Source organism: Choristoneura fumiferana, chromosome 2, assembly GCF_025370935.1.
Source record: "Choristoneura fumiferana chromosome 2, NRCan_CFum_1, whole genome shotgun sequence".
In the NCBI taxonomy this organism is placed as follows: Eukaryota; Metazoa; Arthropoda; class Insecta; order Lepidoptera; family Tortricidae; genus Choristoneura; species Choristoneura fumiferana.
This window is the reverse complement of record NC_133473.1, coordinates 16,712,441-16,733,764: the sequence shown is the minus strand read 5'-3', so window position 1 is coordinate 16,733,764 and position 21,324 is coordinate 16,712,441. Positions and strand designations below refer to the sequence as shown.

The following is a 21,324-nucleotide window of genomic DNA, read 5'->3' as shown; positions in this document are numbered from 1 at the left end:
TGTGTGCATGGATGCAATGTCAGTCGACGTAGCTATATTTATGTAACTATAAACAAAAAATAAAGCCAACGCCGGCCGCGTGATTGGTCGTAGTATGGCGGGACATTTAATTTTGACCAATCGTACTGATTTGCCGCTGACACTGTCTGCTCATGTATTCACTTACGACAAACGCGAAGTTTCCTACGGAATAAGCGCTGAAATCGTGTGCTCGTTCGTATTATACACATACTCGGTGAGTTTTCCTAATTCTTAATAGTCATATTGGAATTTTGGTTCAAAGCAAACGAATGATGGTAATAGATGTGTCCCCACGTATTTCCCGATGAAAGTGTTGAATTCAAAGCGATATTTATAGTTCTACATTCTAAATTTGTAAGCAAATGGCTGCCGAAGTAAAGTGACAATATTATACGTATGACAGTTCTGTAGGTAAGTAGCTATCCATCAGTGTGTTGTGTTGACATATAAAAGTTATTATGTATACTTCTATACGTAGGTTACGTTACACGAAAATTCTTGCTAATTAATTATTACAATTTTCTTGGTTTATTGACAATAGGCATTGTTCTACTGTTGGTAATATTTTAATCTGTACGTACTAATAAAATATTTATGTATAAGTGTGTGATTTGCTCTTGTATGTGTAATTTACTGCATCTTCTTATTTCCTACAGTCATTATGATATAATCATTTGATGACCTGATGTTTTATTGACTCTTTTAAAATTTCGTATACTATTTATAACTTATAAGAATCCGCTTACATGCAAATACTATCAAAACTCTGATCCTGGTTCATACTTACTACCTACTGTGAATAAGTTTTTGTGAAAAATTTCATTTTAATACTATTTAAATTAAAATAATAATGTATAAAATTCTGATCAAGCGGAACGTTGGAAATATATATTTTTACTAAACAGTAAACACATCATAAAATACCAGAAAAAAAAACAAAATTAATAAAATAATAATAAAAAACACTAAAAAAAACAATTATGCAATTAAAATAAGTATTCAAAATAATATACATATTATTATTATTATTTTTTACTGACTACCTACTTGTTTTGTCACCCAAACTACATTTGCACGCCAAATTTCAAGTCGATGCCATTAACTGTTGAAGAGTTCCGTCCTGTGGAGACGATCCTGGCCGGACTAACAAGATGTCACTACCAGATTATTGTATTGTTACGCAATTTACATAAGTGTACCAAATTTCAAGTCAATCCAACTACTGAAAGTTGGTCAATTTCAACTTGCGAGATTTGATTACAGACAGACAACGGGACAGGTGAAACTAAATAAAAGCTTGTAAAATATAAAACCGTTTAAGAGCAAGTCAGACTCGCACACGAAGGGTTCTGTGTTCTGTAACACTATTATCACAGATGTGGAGTACCTACTAGTACTGTCGTAGAACTGACAGTGTTAAATCTGCGCAAAAACAAATGTATAATATTTGTTTTAATATCGATTATATAACACACAGTAACAATCGTACTAAGTATCTACTTGTATGGTTCAAAAGATGTAGTTCTGTGACAAAAGAACGAACAGACAGCAGAACGTTGGATAATGTGGTGGATGTGTGTACGGAACTTTGCACAAACCACCTAATAAATGACCATGAGAACTATCCCGCTCGATCAACAATGTACCTAGTACCAGAAAGTAGGGTTCCCAACTTTTTGTACGAAAATAAAGAGAGAAAGAAAGAAAGAAAGAAGACATTTATTCACTTACACAGAAGACACACATATACAGCAAAATTAACACAAACAAAATAAAAAAAAAATACAGAAAAACATGAAAATATTAAATACACAATGTTGTGTAATAAATAAAGTATGTATTATTAAGAATAGAAAAATACAGTTAATTAAACAGTAGGTATTTTTTTAACACTATAATAAGAAAGAAAGAAGAAATGTTCAATAAATAACACTTTTACGTTTTTGATATTTGTAGATTATTAGATAAGGCTCCAAATAGCAGTGGTCATGAAAACAGTATCTTGTATACTTTTCTTATAGAACAGTAAAGGGTATTAACGAGCAATAAAAAATATAACAGTACAGTATGGTTGGAAATTTTACCTGAATTCCTCAAAGTTGTAGAAATCGACTTTTTCATAGTCATCTAATGAGAAGGTCACTTAGCTACATAAAGTGCCCATTACTTAATGTAATGTAAGTACTTACAGTACTTTCCTACATCAGTAGTTTATTTATTTATTAGCACAAAACCAAATTTTCAAATGTCAACTTTTATTGTTATTTAATTACGATATACTTAATCTTTCTAATTTTATAAAAGTATCATTATACATTACTTGTCTAAAAACTATTAACTGAAAATTTACCTGTATATTAGTTTTTTTTTTGCTCATTAGAGCAAAATTTTGTGTATTAGTTAATGTTACTACTTTGAAGAAAGGTCTTAATGAAAAATCGTTTTACTTCAAATTTGGAAACAATTGTTTTTACCTGTGTTGAGTTGGATTGAGACTAATAGTTCTTGGAATATGCCAGGTAAATAATTTTTGTCTCAATCTACTTATCATGTCTATCTTGGTTGAATGTTCTACTCAAACAAATTATGAAAAAAAAGGAACGGTATACCGAAGTACATATTATTATAATGAAAATAGTGCAGATGCAGTTAATAAAGGCAAATAAGGCAATCGACCCTTTTTAACTGCCACTTTAGAGTAAGTAGGTAAGGGTCGATAAGAGTCATCTCGTATAAGTTTTAACACGATTACGATGACGTATTTGGATTTCCCTTTTCAAAAATGATAACAGATGTATTAAAGCTTAAGTCCACTCATAGAGATTTAGCCAAGACAAGAGTTCAGTGTTTGGCAATGCAAAAACCCAGCTAGCGTTAAGTTTGATTGAATCAGTGTAGAACTTAAAATGTGTTATTCAAATTGGTCATTAATTAATGAACCCATTAATCAGTTAATCATCATCATATCAGCCGTAGGACGTCCACTCTTGGACATCGGTCTCCCCATAGACCTCCAGTTGCCTCGGTTGGAAGCGGCTTGCATCCACCGTGAACCCGCGACTTTAACCAGGTTATCCGTCCATCTCGTTGGAGGACGTCCTACGCTGCGCTTAATTAATTACTGGCCATTAATTGACTCGTTTCAGCACTCACTCACCGTAAAAGGTCTAGTTTTACTCTTAACTCTCAAATGAAACTTTTTCTTGGATTAACTAGATAATATTGATACACTATTTAGACGAAATTAGCTAGGTACATTAAGTTATTTATTACAAGAAGAGGTAAAAAACACACAAATACGACATACCCAAACTAATACTTTGTCTTTTATCAAATAAACAGTTTTACTAAATTTTAATAAACTAAGAAAGAAAAAAATACACTAAACATACCTATATCATATCAACATCAGCGGGTTGATCAATAAGAATCCTTGTTAGAAATTAACTTATTTTTCTTTTCAATTTTTGTTATTGGTTTTCAACGTAGTCTTTTAGGCTTATAAACTTTTTACAACGTTTCTCCCACTTCTTAGCCCCTCCAAAAAAGAATCCTTTTCAAACTGCAAAATGGGCTTCTGTTTCCGCGATATCCTCTTCATTTGATGTATTTTTTTTCCTCTTAGCCAGGTTTCATATTGGGTAATAGAAAATATTGGGGAAAGTCACAGGGTGCCAAGTCGGGCGAGTAAGGTGGGTGCAGAAGTAATTCGTAGCGCAAGTCCTGCAATTTTGCCGCCACAATCAGAGATCGTTTTTCTTTTCTGTGAATGATTATCCCTTAAATTATTTAATAAAAGATTAACAAACCCAATAAATTAGTCACTACAGTACCTACACGATGCTAATATCAAATTCATTAACGCCATCTGTCGTCAAAAACGGGTTGATCGTCCGAGGTAGTCTCTATACATCCCAATGCAGGGCACAGGCCTCTTATTATAATGAGAAGGCTTGGGTTGTAATACCCACGCAAGCCCAGTTTCCTCGCGATGTAGTCCTTCACCGTAAAGCTCGTAGGAAATTTCAAATATAATTTAACACTATTTCCGAAAAACTCACAACCCATAATCCTCTGCTTGAGAGGCCATATTTCAAACCACTAGACTGTCATACGCAGCTTCGTATTCATCTAATAAAGGGGTGAAAATAATTATTGTTTTTATGAGTAAAAACGCCGTTACTACATAATCCTCTAAAACACAATATCTTCAAGCAATTTTTGTATGTATTTGCTTTACTATTTATGTTTCTTTGCAGGAATCACTGAAATGTGACGGAGTGCAGACCTAAGACAAATAAAAAATTGCTTTTCTAACTTGATTCTATTACACATTTAGTAATGTCTTTGGTGAGTTTACCGTATCGCAAAGTCATGCTATATTTTTCTAAGTTTTGCTTTGCAGATTCGCAATCACATTCCACATTCGCTAGTCTTTTTTTTTTCTTTTGTAGCTTTCATCCATAACATCGAATACTTAAATAATAGTCTCGTTTATAATCTTAGGGAAGATCCTTTTGTAACTGTTAGGTTTCGTTTTAGACTACATTTTGGATGCCTGGTTCGTAAAACACGAATAATTTATAGTATTTTACTCAACCGTTGTATAACAGGGTTTAAAAAGGTGAGTGGCGTAGGAAAAAGACGCCACGAGCTTTTATGACTTACTTATACAACGTTGCATACAATACTTTTTCTTCGACTGGGTACTTATTAATTACAATACAAAATTAGAGAAAAAGTAAACTAAATGTTTTCATACTTTAGTAAAAAGTATGGCAAACAAAAATAGAAAGTAAACAACAATTAACAAGTGAGAAATATGAAAATGTTAAAATTTGTCTAAGTTAAATTTTGTTTTTTATTAACGTTTACTTTCCTGTGACGATGTTAAAAATATGCGTTAGTTATGTTTTTATTCTGTATAAAACCATATAAAATAATGTAACTGGCTGCACCTTAGTCTATCCGAACGTTTGAATTAAGAAAAAAAAGTAAGCGGTTGACCGTTGCAGTATCGTTTTAGCAACATTACGATACAGCAGGGCTACTACGAAACTTGAAACTCGAAGTTCTTGTCGTGCGGTCCCTCTGGCACTTATACTATTTAATAAGAGAGCGAGAGGGACGGTACGATACGAACTTCCAGTTTCGAGTTTCGTAGTAGCCCTTCAGTGCTCTTATGGGGAATAAACAATATAGATTTTTCCAGAATCTTGTTATGTATGCTGTTATATTACTGTTCGTGATTAAGTAAATCACAGATTACAGTATAGGAGAAGAAAAATATATTTAATTAAAAACTAGAATGTTTGTGTTTATTCGTCCATGAGTATCTGTTTCTATTATTCCAGTAGATAGCACAGATGCCCTTTTTAGAGTTTGGTGACCTCTTTCTTTGAGAAGTAAATTTTAACTAAGGAATGTAATAAAAAAATAATTTGATCACATAATCAATCCACCTTATGTCGTATTAATATTTGTGAGTTTGTGAACTTGTTTGTGGGATTGTTACTTTTTAGACTAAAATGGCTGAATAGATTTGGATAAAAGACGAAATGGAGATGCTTAATACTTCGGAATTAAAACATCTTAAGCCAATTATTATCCTACGTGGACGAAGTCGCACAGTTGCTAGTGAAAGCCATGAAAATCAGCGAAACTGATAATATTACTAAATCTAAGTACAAATCATATCATTATGAAATCTATTAACTTCGATTAAGATACCTGATTGTATATTGGCATTGTACCTACACCATGTAATTTTCGAAATCGCGAAATTAATAAGTAACTAAAGAAACTATAATTAACTTACTCCGTTTACTTTTAATAGCAAACTGGTATCTTTTTAGCTCTACCTACAGTAAATTATAATTTAAAACAAATGAAATTAACAATTGTCATACCTATTACCTAATCGTGTTAAATACCTGTCCATGATTTTACTATAGAAAAAAAATTATGGAGTACCTAATAAGTCGGAAAAAGCTTATTTTATTTTAAGTCTATGACATAAACCGGTTTTGTGGGTGAGGTACATAAATTCAACCAGTTGTTATAACAATTCTAGTCTATTAAGTGTGCATGTGAGTCATCACACAACATTCATTTGGTTTTATCATAATATGAAATGAATGAGATCAAGTTATATTTAAATAATTGTGTAAATATCATGGTTTTTTAATTAATTTAAGCGGATTAACATTAAAATTACTAAATAAAAACAAAAGGATTTCAGAACCGCCGCGGATCGCCGTAGCTGCGCTAATCGTCTTATTGACCGGTTACTGGACGGGCTTGTTGCCACTCCGTGCACTGTCGGTCTCTCTCCATGTATATTTGAATGTTTCTATTATGGCCGCTGCGCGTTGAGGGCGCCAGTGTGCACTTGTTTAGCGTCTCGTTGTGCGACGTTGCCAACTGTATTGACTTTAAGTACGAAGGAACGAAGACAAAACGTACGCGCGTGGAGTATATGTAGAACTTAAAGCCGGCAGCTTTTTTATTAAAGACCACGCGAGACTGTTCAGGATAACTATTATAAAGGCAAAAGTTACTATTTTCTTGTGTGATACCCATGGCAATATTGAATTTTGGTGGCAGGAAAGATTTTCTGTTAAAAGTGAGAGTGATTTTAGTGAAAACAAGCTCTTAGGATCTATCATAATTTGTGAGAAGTGAAAAAAAACCTATATTAGAGAAAGGGACATGATTGGTACGATAAGGTCGCAAGTATTATTCTGAAGTTAGAAGGAAGAATAGAGAAACTGGTTGGCCGAAAGCGGCGATTGTAACATGGGGGATCGGGGCGCGACGGGGGGCGCTTGGGGTGCGCGCGACGAAGCCTCGTGGTGGCCGGGAGGCACAGGAGAAATACAGCAGCAGCAGCAGCAACAGCAGCAACAACAAATAAATGAGGACATAGCACGCAGCACAGCCGCTGCTACTCATCAGTTGTATACATACAAAATGACCGGTGGTTTTTCGAATAATGGCGGTGATAACTCAACTACCAGTTATGATTATCGTTTAGTGTCAGGCACTAATAACAGAGAAGAATCTCCACAGCAATCTTGGTGGTATGCATCAGGATCTGCAGATTCACATCAACAATCGTCTTCACCTACGGTAATGATCCTTTGTTCAGTTCAGTTCGAAACTAAGATTATTTTAGAATATGTAGCGTCGTATTATCATGTTGAATAAAAATAAATAGGCTAGCAGTGTAGCTGTAAGTAACCATACATAGCAAGCATATTTTTCTCCTTATTAAGTGTTGAAGTAAAAATTATTCACACAAATAAATAAAAAAAGAGGACGAAATGCAGAATCCATCATTGTTTCTAAGCAGAAGTCTATTTACGACTCTATCCGACGACTAGGTAGGTATTCATAGAAAATAAATAAAAGTTAATATTCAATAACAGAACTAATAGTAAAAACCTATACATTTCTGTTGTGTTTGTTGTTGCAAGTGGCATTGAGTAGATACACGTGCGCATACGCACATACACACACAAAGACAAGTTTTACTGAAGTGTACTACATTGCACTTTTTTTTTAATTACAAATCTATGCATAAATACCTACTTACTTTTCATAACATCAAAAAATGGTATAACGTGAGTAATTATTTTCAACAACAACTAATAACAAGTTAGGGTGTGCAATTTACTTCTTTTCATTCACAGAATTCAATTGCACACCCTAACTCAGCGGCCAGAATGTCGTAATATTAAAACAAATAAATATAAATAACGCCTCAAGGTCACAAAATATAGCTGTCTCTGCGCCCAATATCATTTCTTTGCTTTCGGCGTCGAGACTCTAGGTCCTTGGGGTAAGGGTGCGCTGGAGCTACACAGGGAGCTCAGCAATAGGTTAAGGGAGGCAACAGGCAACCCTCGAGCCGGCAGCTTTCTCGCGCAAAGAATCTCAATCGCAGTTCAACGCGGGAATGCTGCCTGCGTGATGGGCACCATGCCAAGAGGCCCACCTCTCTTTTATAATTAAAGTTTTAGCTATTTTAATTTAATAGTAGTTTTAGTCCTATGGATATTTTGTATTTTCTTAATAAAAGCTTCAATAAATATAAATTAATTAATATCACTTACGTTATTCTTAAGGTCAGTGGTGCGTACTGGTTACTGTGAGGTCATTCACTTTTGGTTTCTATCATTTCATTTCATTCACTCACTTTCGTCATCGAAAACTCGAAATCCTTCTTGCCATCAAATACACAAAAATGAAACAATTATCAAATATTGTGCTAATGTGCTTGAAATAAAAAATAAAAACAAGTAATTGATAATTTACTAATTTCTTTGAAGACCGTTAATAAAGCGATCATTTCGTTTTGTGTTATAAATAAGCTTTTTGTTTATAACAACTGTTTTTTAAATAAAATCGAAACGTAGCAATACTCGCTCGCTCAGAAATATTGTTTTATTTTTAGTGGCAATTAATCATAAATGTATTTTTTTTTAGCGTGACAGGGTGACACTATTTACCGAACGTACAATACCTACCATACCAACATGATATTTCGTGATGCCCGCCCATAAAAACTTATCAGTTTGACACCAGGGGGCCTACTCCGAAATTCGGAGTTCGTATCGTACCGTCCTTCTCACTTTCGTATTAAATAGTATAAGCGTCAGAGGGACGGAACGACACTAACTTCGATCTTCGAATTTCGTAGTAACCCCACAGTTTGTATGGGCGTAACACGAAATATCGGGTCGGTATTTCCATGAAGGTATTATCCGTGCTTGTAAATAGTGTCACAGTAAAATAAAATATTACTTTGCATTTACGTTACGGCGTTATTGATGCAAAATTGACTTTCAGGCTCAGGATAAAAATAGTTAAAAAAATCAAAAACAAATACAGTTCAAGCACAGACGTATATTGTGTGGTTCTAGCTTACCGACATAGCTTTTATTTTTTCAAATTTGAATGCAAGTAAGTACTTATTAACTATTTATAGCAACTTAATCAGAATCAGATTGAGGCGGCAAAGTAAAAATTTTAAGTCAATGTGTCACACATCACATTGGTTCGTAGTATTCCTTTCCTTGTCTTGTTTGTATTGTAGTATAGGTCTGTTGGTTGTGATGTGTTCCGTGTGTGTTGAGTCCAAGTTTAGTCTGATCCAAAGAGTATAAGTACCCATGTAGAAAGTCTGATCTGAATTCTGAATTGTCTTCACTCAGTACCTACTTTGAAAATATTGTGTCGGTATTGTTTTGTGCGTATCTAATTAAACACGATAGCCCAGCCAGGATACAAAGAGGATGCAGATCGCCGCTTAATTGTAATATAACTAGCTTTTGCCCGCGGCTTATTCAATATTCTGACAACTGAGATGAGATCTTATCTTATATACAAAGAGTTGGAAAAGTAGGGAAGTCATTATTATAATAATACTAATGCAAATAGCTTAATGCCATCTTACTTAACTCAACTGTTGTATATTATGCCTGTGCAATTTTTAGAAATATACAATGACAACCGTTTACTTACATAATTCTTCTTTACTGATATTAATTTATTTTCAAGTAATATCTACTGTAATATAGTACTAAGTACTGTACAGGTTGCTTGACTATTGGGTCCTACACATCCCATCTCAACTTCTACTCTCATAAACAAATTCCATTAATTACTAAATAAGTATATGGAAGAGATTGCTCTGAAGCGATAAGGCCGCCTATTGCTTACCTTGGAACATCTCTGTATATCTGTGTTTTCTGTACTGCTTACTATGTGTTGGGTGTTGGTGTTCAATAAAGAGTCATTAAACATATAATAGTTAGTTCCCAATCCGCATTGGGCCCGCGTGGGAACTATGGCCCAAGCCCTCTTGTTCTGAGAGGAGGCCTGTGCCCAGCAGTGGGACGTTTATAGGCTGGGATGATGATGAAACATATAATATACAATAGTATATTATATTATATGTTTAATTTAACTCTTAAAACTGAACTGTATGTTTTGTTGCAGCCTCAGAACCAGTCAAGTCCTGACCCTGAGCAAGGAAACCAGCAGGCGAATGGTATACAGAACCACCAATCACTTCAATCTCAAGAACAGAACCAGGTCATCCAGCAACAAGGCCAGATTCAGCAGCTCATTCAGCTCAATTTGAGGAAAGAATTGCAACAACATAATCAGTCACTGCAACAGACATTGCAACAACAGCAACAACAGCAGCAGCAAAATCAGCAGCAAACATTGCAGCAGATGCTGCAACAGCAACAACAGCAGCAACAGCAGCAGCAACAGCAACAACAGCAGCAACAACAGCAACAACAGCAGGCTTTACAACAGAGCTTGCAACAGACACTTCAAGTGAGCCAGGCACAGGCTCAGGCCATTGTGCAGGCTCAGGCTGTTTTGCAGCAACAGGTCGCTCAGACGTTACAACAGCAGCAACTGAGTCTGCATGACCACTTGCAAGCTGTGCAGCAGCAACAGATACAAGCTGCATTGCAACACCAATCTGCTACCCTACAAGTAAGTTTTAGTGCATATTGCTTATTCAAATCCTACATCAAATGAAGCTAGCTTACAAGTTGAGTAAATTTTGCGTGGTTTATTAAAAGAGCAAGGGAGTTCTACCCACTTCATTAATCAATATTATCATGTTTCATGTACCTATATGGCAGTATGGATATGTATTTTAGATGACAATGCAAGATTAGAGCTTTTATAAAAAATATTTTTTACAAAAACTTATATAATGCAACAACAACAAGGTCAGATTATAGTTTCCTCTTTGGGCTCCGACACAAAACTGCGAATTCGCATTGCATCGCAAAAATTTGCGAGCTCGCAGGACGTATCGCAAAAACTTCCGATCTGATTCGCATCGCGCATTCCTGCGAATTCCTGCGATATGATATATATTAGTATGTTGACCTGCAGGAACTAACGATGCGAATTGCTGCAATACGATTTCGTGCGGTAATGAAGCACAGACTGATTTACACAAATTTAACACCTGGTGTCAAAGCAATCTCTTAACGATAAATACAAATAAAACCTCTTACATGATATTTGCAGCCAAAAACAAAAAAATCGGACAGCATCCCAACTTAGTGATTAATAATAAAAGCATACACCGATCTAGTCAAGAAAAATACCTTGGATTGTTGTTGGACGACAAACTCAACTGGAAAAGTCATATCCAGAAAGTAAAGTCTAAGATATCTTCTTTGACTGGAGCAGTAAAAAACTGTGTGGGCTGCATACCGTACAAAGCGCGTCTAATGTTATATAACTCATTAGCAAAATCTCACTTAGATTATCTGATTGAAGTATGGGCTGTGCTGCAAAAACAAATCTTAAATGTCTGCAAACATCTCAAACAAACTAATAAAGACCTTATTCAAGTATAGTCGCTTAACAAGAACACGATCACTGTATACGAAAACCAAGCTATTCAATGTAAAACAGATTTATACGTTTTCAACTTGCATGCTCATCAAAAAAATATTGAAGAAGGAAATAAATTCACAAATAACATTTACGAAAAGAACATCTAAGCATAATTTGCGGAACACGAACAAAATAAAAGTATTTAAGCATAGAACTGGCTACGGTAAACGGAATATTTTATCCGAGGGAGCTCAAATGTACAATAACCTGCCAAACGATATTAAAGAATGTGAATCTTTAAGTTTGTTTAAAGCCAAGTTAAAAAGATACATGTATGATTATATATATTAAGATCATGGTGGAGTCTATTATAGTTTTAAGAATATTTTTGTATCTCATAGAAGTGAACTGTATGTTCTTATGGGAATAAATGTCTTTAAACCGAAGCGCAAGGTTCAGGGGACCATATGAATCATTATGGTCCCTGCGGTGCGCCGCCGCATCGCATCGCATCGCATCGCATCGCAGTTGTGTGGGAGTCACTAACGCTTTGCCGCACGAAATCGCATCGCAGCATTTCGCATCGTTAGTTTCTGCGATGCGGTGTCGCATCGCATCACATCGCAGTTTTGTGTGGGAGCCGTTTGGGATATCAGAAATGCGCTGTTAAAAACATTCTAATTGATAATAACCTCCCTTCTTTCTTTCTTTCTTCCCTTGTCTAACATTTTCATTAAAAAAAAAAATATATAATTGCTAAAATCTTTATTTTCCCCGGGATAACTTTTTCCCGTTGTATTAAATAACTTTGAGTGAAGATCGCGGAAAACCTTAATCAAAACAATATGATTTCTTTGTCCCCAGGAACTCCAACAGCAGGCTCAGCAGCAAGCATTAATAGCGCAGGCGACAGCGACCAAAGTAAAGATGCCAAGGGCGAGGGCGTACAACAAGCCGCGCGGGCGTATGACGGCTTACGCGTTCTTCGTGCAGACGTGTCGCGAGGAACATAAGAAGAAGCATCCCGATGAGAATGTGGTCTTTGCTGCCTTTTCCAAGAAGTGTGCTGAGAGGTGGAATGTAAGTATTTTTTTTAAAACTGGCCAGTTATTGTCCTTTATCTGTCTTACCTAAATGTACTCAAGGTTTTAAAGAAACTGAATTGCTTATCAGGCTGAAACGTTTTTTCTATTGGTATGATATTGACATTCTATTTATCTGCTAAAGAAAATATTTAATTTATTGAATCAGGATCTTATGATTGCTAAGTTTATGCAAGATATGCGTGTTCATGCAGTTACTCAACCTCCACACTGTAAGAACACACACAAATCACACAAACCCATCGCCACAACCACACTACACTGACGCGTTTCGAAGTCAACCAGAGCTCAACTTCAGAGCAACACAACCATACATCATGCTACCAGATGTTGGACTAACAAACGTTTTAATTTGTTACTGTAACTCCCTAAGTATCCACCTATAACAAAACTCAAACAAAACTATCCACAGTTTTAATACATTTTAATCGTCATATAAAACTACCTTGAATTTTATTAATTTATAGTTAAGGCATGTTTTATTAATCCTAACTGTTATTGCTGAAATTAGACCCAAGGCGTAATAAGGAAGAAGATACTAAATTAACCTACCTGTTCATTAATAATAGACCCCATACTACCTAACCCGTACCTAATTATTGCCATGCATTCCAAAACATTGAGACGAAACCCCTTGCCGCAATTATGTAACACTTCATAAGAATCCGAGTCTAATAAAGAATAATTTGATTCTAACAAATGTTTGGCAGAATTTGATCTGTCTGGATGTTCATTCCTATATGCCGAAACATGCTCTTTAAATCTAGCATTAAAACTCCGACCTGTGTGACCAACATATTTTATTGCATTCACTACAAGTAAGGTTGTATACACCCGATCTAGTTCCTTTATCTACCTTGTCTTTGTGGTTACAAAGCCTAGAGTAGGTGCAAAGAGTTGTTAGTCTTAAGGGCAACAAAGAAATTATAGCGAAATAGATTATGAAAAAGTCCCACCCAGGTACGCAGTTCAGTTTATTAAACTATAAGTGCAGATAGGGCCAAAGATGTTATTCACTGGTTCAGTAGCAGCCTTGTAGCAGGCAGCCTATGCACTCTGTTTTTCAATAGCCCTAAGTTGTGTTTATCCAGAAAAACAGATAACTGAGCCAAATTCGATTCGTTAGTCTACTAACAATGCAGACAGTCTGCAATGTAAAATATGAAGTGAAGCGCTTTGTGCGAATGGTCAAACAACAACAGCGTAAGAGTGTAAATTTTGACATGAAAACAGTTTATTTTTTCAAATATTTTTCACAGATAGCTTGTCTTGTACTGTGTACTGTGGCCCGCGACTCCGTCTGCGTAGAATTCGTTTAATATCACTATCCCTCGGGAACTACTTATGCAATTTTCCGGGATTCAAACTATTTGTATACTGAATTTCATCTAAATCAGTTCAGCGGTTTAGACGTGATGTGGTAACAAACAGACTTACAAACTTTTGCATTTTAAATATTAATGGGATTACCAGGATCGGACACGTCGAGATTTTAGAGGGAGGATGGAGAGTTGCTCATGCGGATTTGTATAATGCGGTAAATGCTATAGAGCCTAGCTTGTGGTACATGCTAGTACGCAACGTCCCCAATGCCCCGCCCAAACGAAAACGAGGTACAGCCCTCCCCTAGAGTCACTTAGGAAACGCGCTTGCGAAGAACCTTACCCCGTCACAATGAACTATCACAGAACATGCATGGATATGGATTTCAGTAACGAGACGCCAGTTTAAAATTATTTATTTTTCTTCAACAGACCATGTCAGAGAAAGAGAAGCAGCGCTTCCATGAGATGGCAGAGCAGGACAAAAAGCGGTACGACCTGGAGATGCAGAGTTACGTGCCGCCGAAGGACATCAAGATCGGACGCGGGCGCCGTCGCCAGCAGGTCAAGGACCCGAACGCGCCAAAGCGATCGCTGTGAGTTTATGGTCACGTTGTCTCCCATACTCTGCTTTGAATCGTTTTAGGGATCTGTACCAAGATTGTTGTCTCGCCACTATTCATAATTTAGCTGAGTTATACATGCTTGGAGTGAAGGTTGTCATTAATAAACCAGAACAGCATTACACGGCCAAATTACGAACATGGATTAAATTGGATGAGAGAGAACCTTCAACTGGTTAGGTTCTCTTTGAAATGTGTCGCCCCGGGCGGCTCAACCCCTTGCATTCCCACTTCACTGGCTACTGCACTTGTTACTGGCACTTGTTTGGCTGTTTTTGTGACTAAGGACAAAAAAAAAAACTAGTTATTTTTGACATCTTCCCTTTTGAGTATTTTTCTTGAACATGGTTTGATCTCAAAGTACAGTCGAGTTCATAAACTTCTGAGCAAAAATTTGATCAAAAATATGTGAACACGACTATTGTAATTATTAGCCTTATTATAATTTATTTATTTATTTGTTGCTGTTTATCTCACTACCTATATTTATTTTGGACGTATATTATATGTACGATATAATTATGTATGTATTCGTAGATGTATTACTGTTACGTTTAAATTTTCTGATCTACTTTTGATGCACCACCTGTTGTAAACTAGTCCTTCCTTCTTTCTGTAAAAAGGTTGCCTGGAAGAGATCGCTCTTAAGCGATAAGGCCGCCTATTGCTCACCTTGTAATTTTAATAATTTGTTTTCTGTATCGCTTACTATGTCTGGTGTACAATAAAGAGTCTTTGTATTGTATTGTATTGTATTGTTAACGGCATAGTAGCGTGTTCAGATATTTTTGATCAATTTTTTTCTCAGAAGTTTACGAACTCGACTGTACATGTTTAATAGGAATTCAAAATAAAACCCCACTCCCCTAATCTCTTTTAAATAAAAGCTAACTGCTAAGCAGAAAAAAAGTCTAGTAGTCTAAAACCCATTCAAAATTGTGCGCGGCTCAAGAAATCCAGGTATAATGGGCCACGACAAATGCATCATTCCTTTTCACTACAGGCTAGGCTAGCCATTTTTTCCGTAGTCGAGTTTTAGTTTTTAAAATTATTATATGGGCGCCGGTAAAATTATTTTCAGAAGGATGCATTGCGTGTCGCATCTGCTAAGTAGTCTTGTTTTATGGTATTTTCTTTTACGTCAGGGGGGTGCAAGTGCACCCCCTTGCACCCCCCTCCCGGCGCCCATGAACTTTCCGTGTTGTATAAGTTTTTAGTAACACACCTGACTTTGACACTTTCCAACAGGTCCGCATTCTTCTGGTTCTGCAACGACGAGCGTTCGAAGGTGAAGGCCAACTTCCCCGAGTACTCTATGGGCGATATCGCTAAGGAGCTCGGCCGGCGCTGGGCCGCCGCCAACCCCGACACGAAGTCCAAGTATGAGGCGCTCTCGGAGCAAGACAAGGCGAGATACGATAGAGTGAGTACACAGCACAGTTTAAACTACTTGTAAGGTGCCCATTATCTATCTAGAGGATGGCCTACCTCGGTTTCCATGCTATTAAGTTAGCATGAGATGCTGGTGGTCTTATGCCTCTGTGAGGGGTGGATGGGTACGTGAAATAATATTAAGCGACGTAGCGACAGATAAACCAGACTTTATGATTATGAATAAAAAAATAAAATAAAAAAAAACAATAAAAAGTTAATTTTTGCTTACATTAATTTTTTGCTGATATGCTTTGTACAGTTAACTCAAAGATATCGATACGGCCAAAGATCTATAATTATTTTGACATTAACATTAAGGCCGTGAATACAGATTTTAATATTTTTGTAACTTTGGCCGTATCAATAGCTTGGTAGTTGACTGTACGAATAAAGCATCCTGACAAAATAAGTTTTAATAATGTGTTATGTTTCATGGATACTTATATTGGGTGCGCATTTATGACCTAACTTTTTAAGCCCTATTATCGGAAGTCCGAAAATATTTCTCATAACATTCTACATCATAATGATCATTCTTCATAAAAATATTTAATACTAACGATCGAAACTCAATCATCGGAATTCATAATACACTAATCATACACCTTGTTCATACTAATATTTGTTTTCACATATTTTCTTATACTAACGATCGAAACTCCTAATCATTCTAATTCATAATGTCAATATTCATAAATTTGTTTTATACTAATATTTGTTTTCATATATTTATTAATCATAAGTGTTATATTTATCAGCATTATTGACGCTCAGGGATATAGAAAATTTTCGATGGTGTATTTAAGGACGGACTCCGTTAGGTACGACGACGAGCGAAGCGAAGATTGTGTTATGTAAGGTAGAACTGCGAGACTGCGACCCTACAGCGCGCGAGCCGAGCGAGCGAACCTAGCGAGCCGTGGCAGCGGCCGGCGAAGCGACAGGACAGAACATATTTTTTTACTAATACTTGTAATATAAATAGTTTTGAACTTGGCTTTAAACGCTGCCGCGTGCCTAGATCTTATATCTTACACATATACATATATAAAACAAAGTCGTGTTAGTTACACCATTTATAAAGACTGTCTACGATAAAATCTGGGCATGCCTGATCTGGTGTCTATGTAATGAATGCTAATTTTCAAAGAGCACTTTTTTGAAGTAGGTCATTAGGTAGGTATTAGTGGTTATGAAACTACATAATATAAATACATATAATCATAATAAAAAGTTAGGGCGTCTGTGAGTTTTAGCTTTATATTTTAGACTGTACCCCCCCTCTAAAATCTAAACTGGTGGATACTTAGAAAAATTTGAAAAAAATCAGGATGGTAAAAATGGTAAGTAGGTAGTTTGCTTGAGAATTATTAGTAGTTTTACTCTTAAATAGCAGCCTAAGGTATAAAATATACCTAAACTGGGATGATTCCGTATAAAATACGAAATCCTTAGAAAAATATAACTTAATTTTTTCTTAATGGCTACGGAACCCTATTTTGGGCGTGTCCGACGCGCTCTTGGCCGGTTTTTATGTAAAGTATATACATTATTTTTAAAATTGGACAATCTACTTTATAGCTTATAACATTGTCTTTTCACGACAGCTAATATTTTACGCATTGACTTCATATTGAGGTAGTTTGGAAGTGTTTAAACTTTGGTGAATTTGCTTTTTTTGACAGAAAAATGCCTCCCATATAAAAACTACTTTAGGTGCTTGGATTAGAAAGTTTTCCCAACTCCCCCAAGAAAACAGCAACATCATGATTTTTATTGGAATGATTTGGTTTTTTTTTCCTAATGAGCGTAAAACAGCTTGTGAAAATATAAATACAATTGTGGCATTGAAGTTGAAAACGAGTGAAGATTATCAAAAAACGCTGTACAGAGCAATTTAGGCACAGTGAAATACATAAAGCTAAAAACACAGACGCTCTAACATTTTATTGTGATTGTATTTTTATTATGTAGTTTCATAACCACAGACTATTACAAAAAAGTGCTGCTTGAAAATTAGCATTCATTACAAAGATACACCAGATCAGGCATGCCCGGATTTTATCGTGAACAGTCTTTAACTCAAGAACGGCTGGACCAATTTTTATGATTTTTGTGTTTTGGATTTGTCTTCATCAGGATAAGTATTAAAAACATTGGAAAATTGATGAAAAAATAAAATGAAAGAAAAATCAGTTTCCCATACAAAATGTTCATGGGTAACTCTCAGTTACAGAGCACATCCCCACACACTTATAATAAGTTAGTTATTTTATTTTTGCATTGAAAAATATTCACTTAAAATAATTTATATGGCAAAACAACGTTGGTTGATGGTTTGGAAATGCAACTAGAACCGCTAGATGGCGCTGTTGTTGGTATGTTATCATAATGTAGTATTTTTGGGCAGGACAACGTCTGCCGGGTCCGCTAGTTAACGATATAAGTAAATGCTATTTTGAATAGGTAGTTACTAGTTACCATGATGAAAAACAATATTATGAGTTCAAACATTTTCTTGTTAATGCCATTATTAATAAGTAAATTATGATATTTTTCTGTTATGAAGAAAACTTTTCTGAAAACAACATTATGAGTTGAAACATGTTCTTAGTAATGACATTATTTAGTAAAAAAATATGATCACTGTCTGTTATGAGTTCCGATGTTTGTAATAAAAATGTATGAACAAAAAGTATGAGGTAAAAAATTATGATGAGTGATTATTATGCACACAAATCGGTAGTAAAATAAAAAATAGGAATAAGAATTTTATGTGAGCCCCCATATGGGCCCACATATATTATAAGAGCCGATTCGTTAGGTACTGAGCCATCCCAATTTAGACCGTTCTCATTTAGTTTCTTGCAACATTCATCAATATGCTCTTTCTTTGTCCACAGGAGATGACGGCGTACAAAAAGGGGCCTTTAGCTTTGGTACAGCCGCCTCAACACCAGGAGGTGGACGAAGTAGTAGATTTCGACGGCGACGAAGAGTACAAGTGAAGTGTTAGTGAATAGACTAGTTTATTACCGAACGGTTCCTTTGCGTGTGGCACCTATTGGTCCGAACAGGTCACTTGGCGGAGCGCAGAGTTGCCAAAAGCTTTTTGGTTTTACAAATCTATTTTTAGGCGTTTTAAAGTAAGTTTGACATCATTTTTATTTTGTTCAGTCAGGAAGATCCAATTCTGGTTTCATATATAGTTCTTTTAACTTTAACGTACTGTCTCAAAGTTCCCGTTTCTGATTGGTGAGGTGGACCGTAGTAATAAATCTATGCGCGTTATTATTGCTGTGCAGCTACAAACAATATGGTAAAGAGAAATAAATTACTTTCTTAACGATTGTTATAAAAACACTATTGAATAGCAGAAATAATTTTATTTTCGCTAAGTTAAACGTTCAGCGTTTCGTCGATTGGCGTGTTAGGGTAACAGGGCCCATTACCTTATTAATTTGTTAACAAAAATGCTCGTGTGTATCAGTATTGGTTTACAAAAGCCAAGAAAGGCACAATTAGGCTAATACAAACTGCTGTACATCCAGATAGGTACTGGCGATGCTAAAGCTTACTTTCTAAAAACTAAACAATATTATGCAAGTATAGTTTGTTTTATCGAAGTGCTTGCCTATGATCTTTCGAATGTATTAAATAAGTACAGTCAAGTGTAAAAATATGAACTTATAATAGGTTTCAAAAATAAGTTCTACAGACTTATTCCGACGCAATATTTTTGCACTTGACTGTACATATCATGACAAACAGGAAAGCTTTTTCCGTGGGTATACTACTAAAACATTAATTTTCAGTCTTTCGGCTAGAAAAATAATAATTACAAGTTTAGATGCTCGTTCTAATGAATCAGCTCTGAAAATAAAGCATAAAAAATATTGCAAAGCCGTTTAATTAATTTTAGTTTATACATACTTATTTATATTTATCTGGATGTACGTACAGCCAATATGATATATCGTTTAATATACACACTTAAAAGGTTGACCCAGTTTGCCTTCTTAACTTTTATATAATTATTCGAATATTTTTATACAGTCACTTGTCATTACATTAGGTCAGTGCCATAAATACTACTAATTCAAGGATCTAGTTTCAACTCCCGATTCACACTTTGTGGGATTTTATGGATATATTTTATTCAATTTTAGTCTTTATCTTGAAGGTGTATATTTTTGACTCTGACCAAACCTAGGGAAATATATCTTTCTGTAGAAATTACAAACCAATTTGTAAAGAGATGCGAACTGGACGTAAGCTTGATCTGTTTAATGGATCTTATTAAATCGGCTTTTATGGTTGAATAAATGATTATTACGGGTTGTTTGAAGTGAGAGTTCGCAATTATTGAAATATTTTAGATTTTCCTCAACATGCCACGAATGTGGAATTGCCACGTTGTTATAGGTTTTTTTATTCAGTGAGTGCACATTTTTATATATAAAAACAATGTCGTCCACATAACGTGTCTGTTTTTAGAACATTTGTAATATATTGTATTCCAATCCAATTTATGACAAGCGTAAACAAAGACGCCATTAACCCGACCATAGACATTTAGTGATGTAAAAACCTAGAACCTATTGCAAAATAATTAATCTGTTCAGGAAATCGATTATTTATTAATTGAATAGATCATCGTATTTTTGTCTATTTTATTATTTACAATACTTGATTTAATTCCAAAGACTGTTTATTCAATTATAAAGCAGTAAGTAACTATTTTTAAATTTTGAAGAAAGTAAATAAAAATTGCTTATTCGTCCGCGCATTAATCGATTTTAAAAATGACAGATTTTCCACCATCTCTACGCTAGTCTATGCTACTACAGATTATACACATGTTTCAATCAAGAAATAACGTCTGACTTTGACGAAGATTTTTCAAATGATAAATAAATATTGAAATCAAGTGAATTTTGGCGAAAAAAGTGATTAGACATCTAGTTAAAAGACACGAATTATAGATAAATGTGTTATTGATTAGGTTTGTTTACACTTTTAATAAATTAGATAGGCATAACGTATACATTATCTATTTATTATTTAATTGGTTCAAATAAAAGTGACGCCGTCATAGATGTCACAATTTTCTCTAAATCGATCAATGAAGAACTTTAATTTAGGTACCTACTATTTTTATTTACTAACTAAAATAGGTTTGAAGTTTATTTTCAACTGAAATGTTCTTATTTGTGCAGTAACTGAAAAAAAAGCGTGTGCGCTCAGTGAATATTGAAATAAAATTACGTCAAGGTTGAACACCCCAAAACGTGGGCATACAAAAATGGCTATTTTTACGCAAAAAATGGAGATATACAAATTTTGTAAACTATTTTTTATTCGCGGCGGCGTGGCAGGCCCAGGCGTCGATGGAGAGATGATCTGGACGCCTTTCTTCGCAGCTGGTCAGAGATCGCC

At 35.3% G+C, this 21,324-nt stretch overlaps 1 protein-coding gene across 5 annotated transcripts; it reads left to right on the top strand.

The window, feature by feature from the left end:
- The first annotated feature begins 9 nt into the window (after positions 1–9).
- LOC141444980 (uncharacterized) lies at positions 10–19,464 on the top strand. Of its 5 annotated transcripts, none has more exons than XM_074110773.1 (7): positions 159–235; positions 4,281–4,371; positions 10,027–10,539; positions 12,268–12,483; positions 14,261–14,424; positions 15,700–15,874; positions 18,789–19,464. In XM_074110773.1, the coding sequence occupies exons 2-7, from the start codon at positions 4,363–4,365 to the stop codon at positions 18,891–18,893; spliced, it is 1,182 nt and encodes a 393-aa protein (XP_073966874.1). In that variant the 5' UTR covers positions 159–235; positions 4,281–4,362; the 3' UTR covers positions 18,894–19,464. The 5 variants fall into 5 exon arrangements, with proteins under 5 accessions (XP_073966870.1, XP_073966874.1, XP_073966880.1 ...); XM_074110779.1 differs by lacking the exon at positions 159–235 and adding an exon at positions 242–432; XM_074110769.1 differs by lacking the exon at positions 4,281–4,371 and having other exon boundaries at positions 10–235.
- The last annotated feature ends 1,860 nt before the right edge of the window (positions 19,465–21,324 follow it).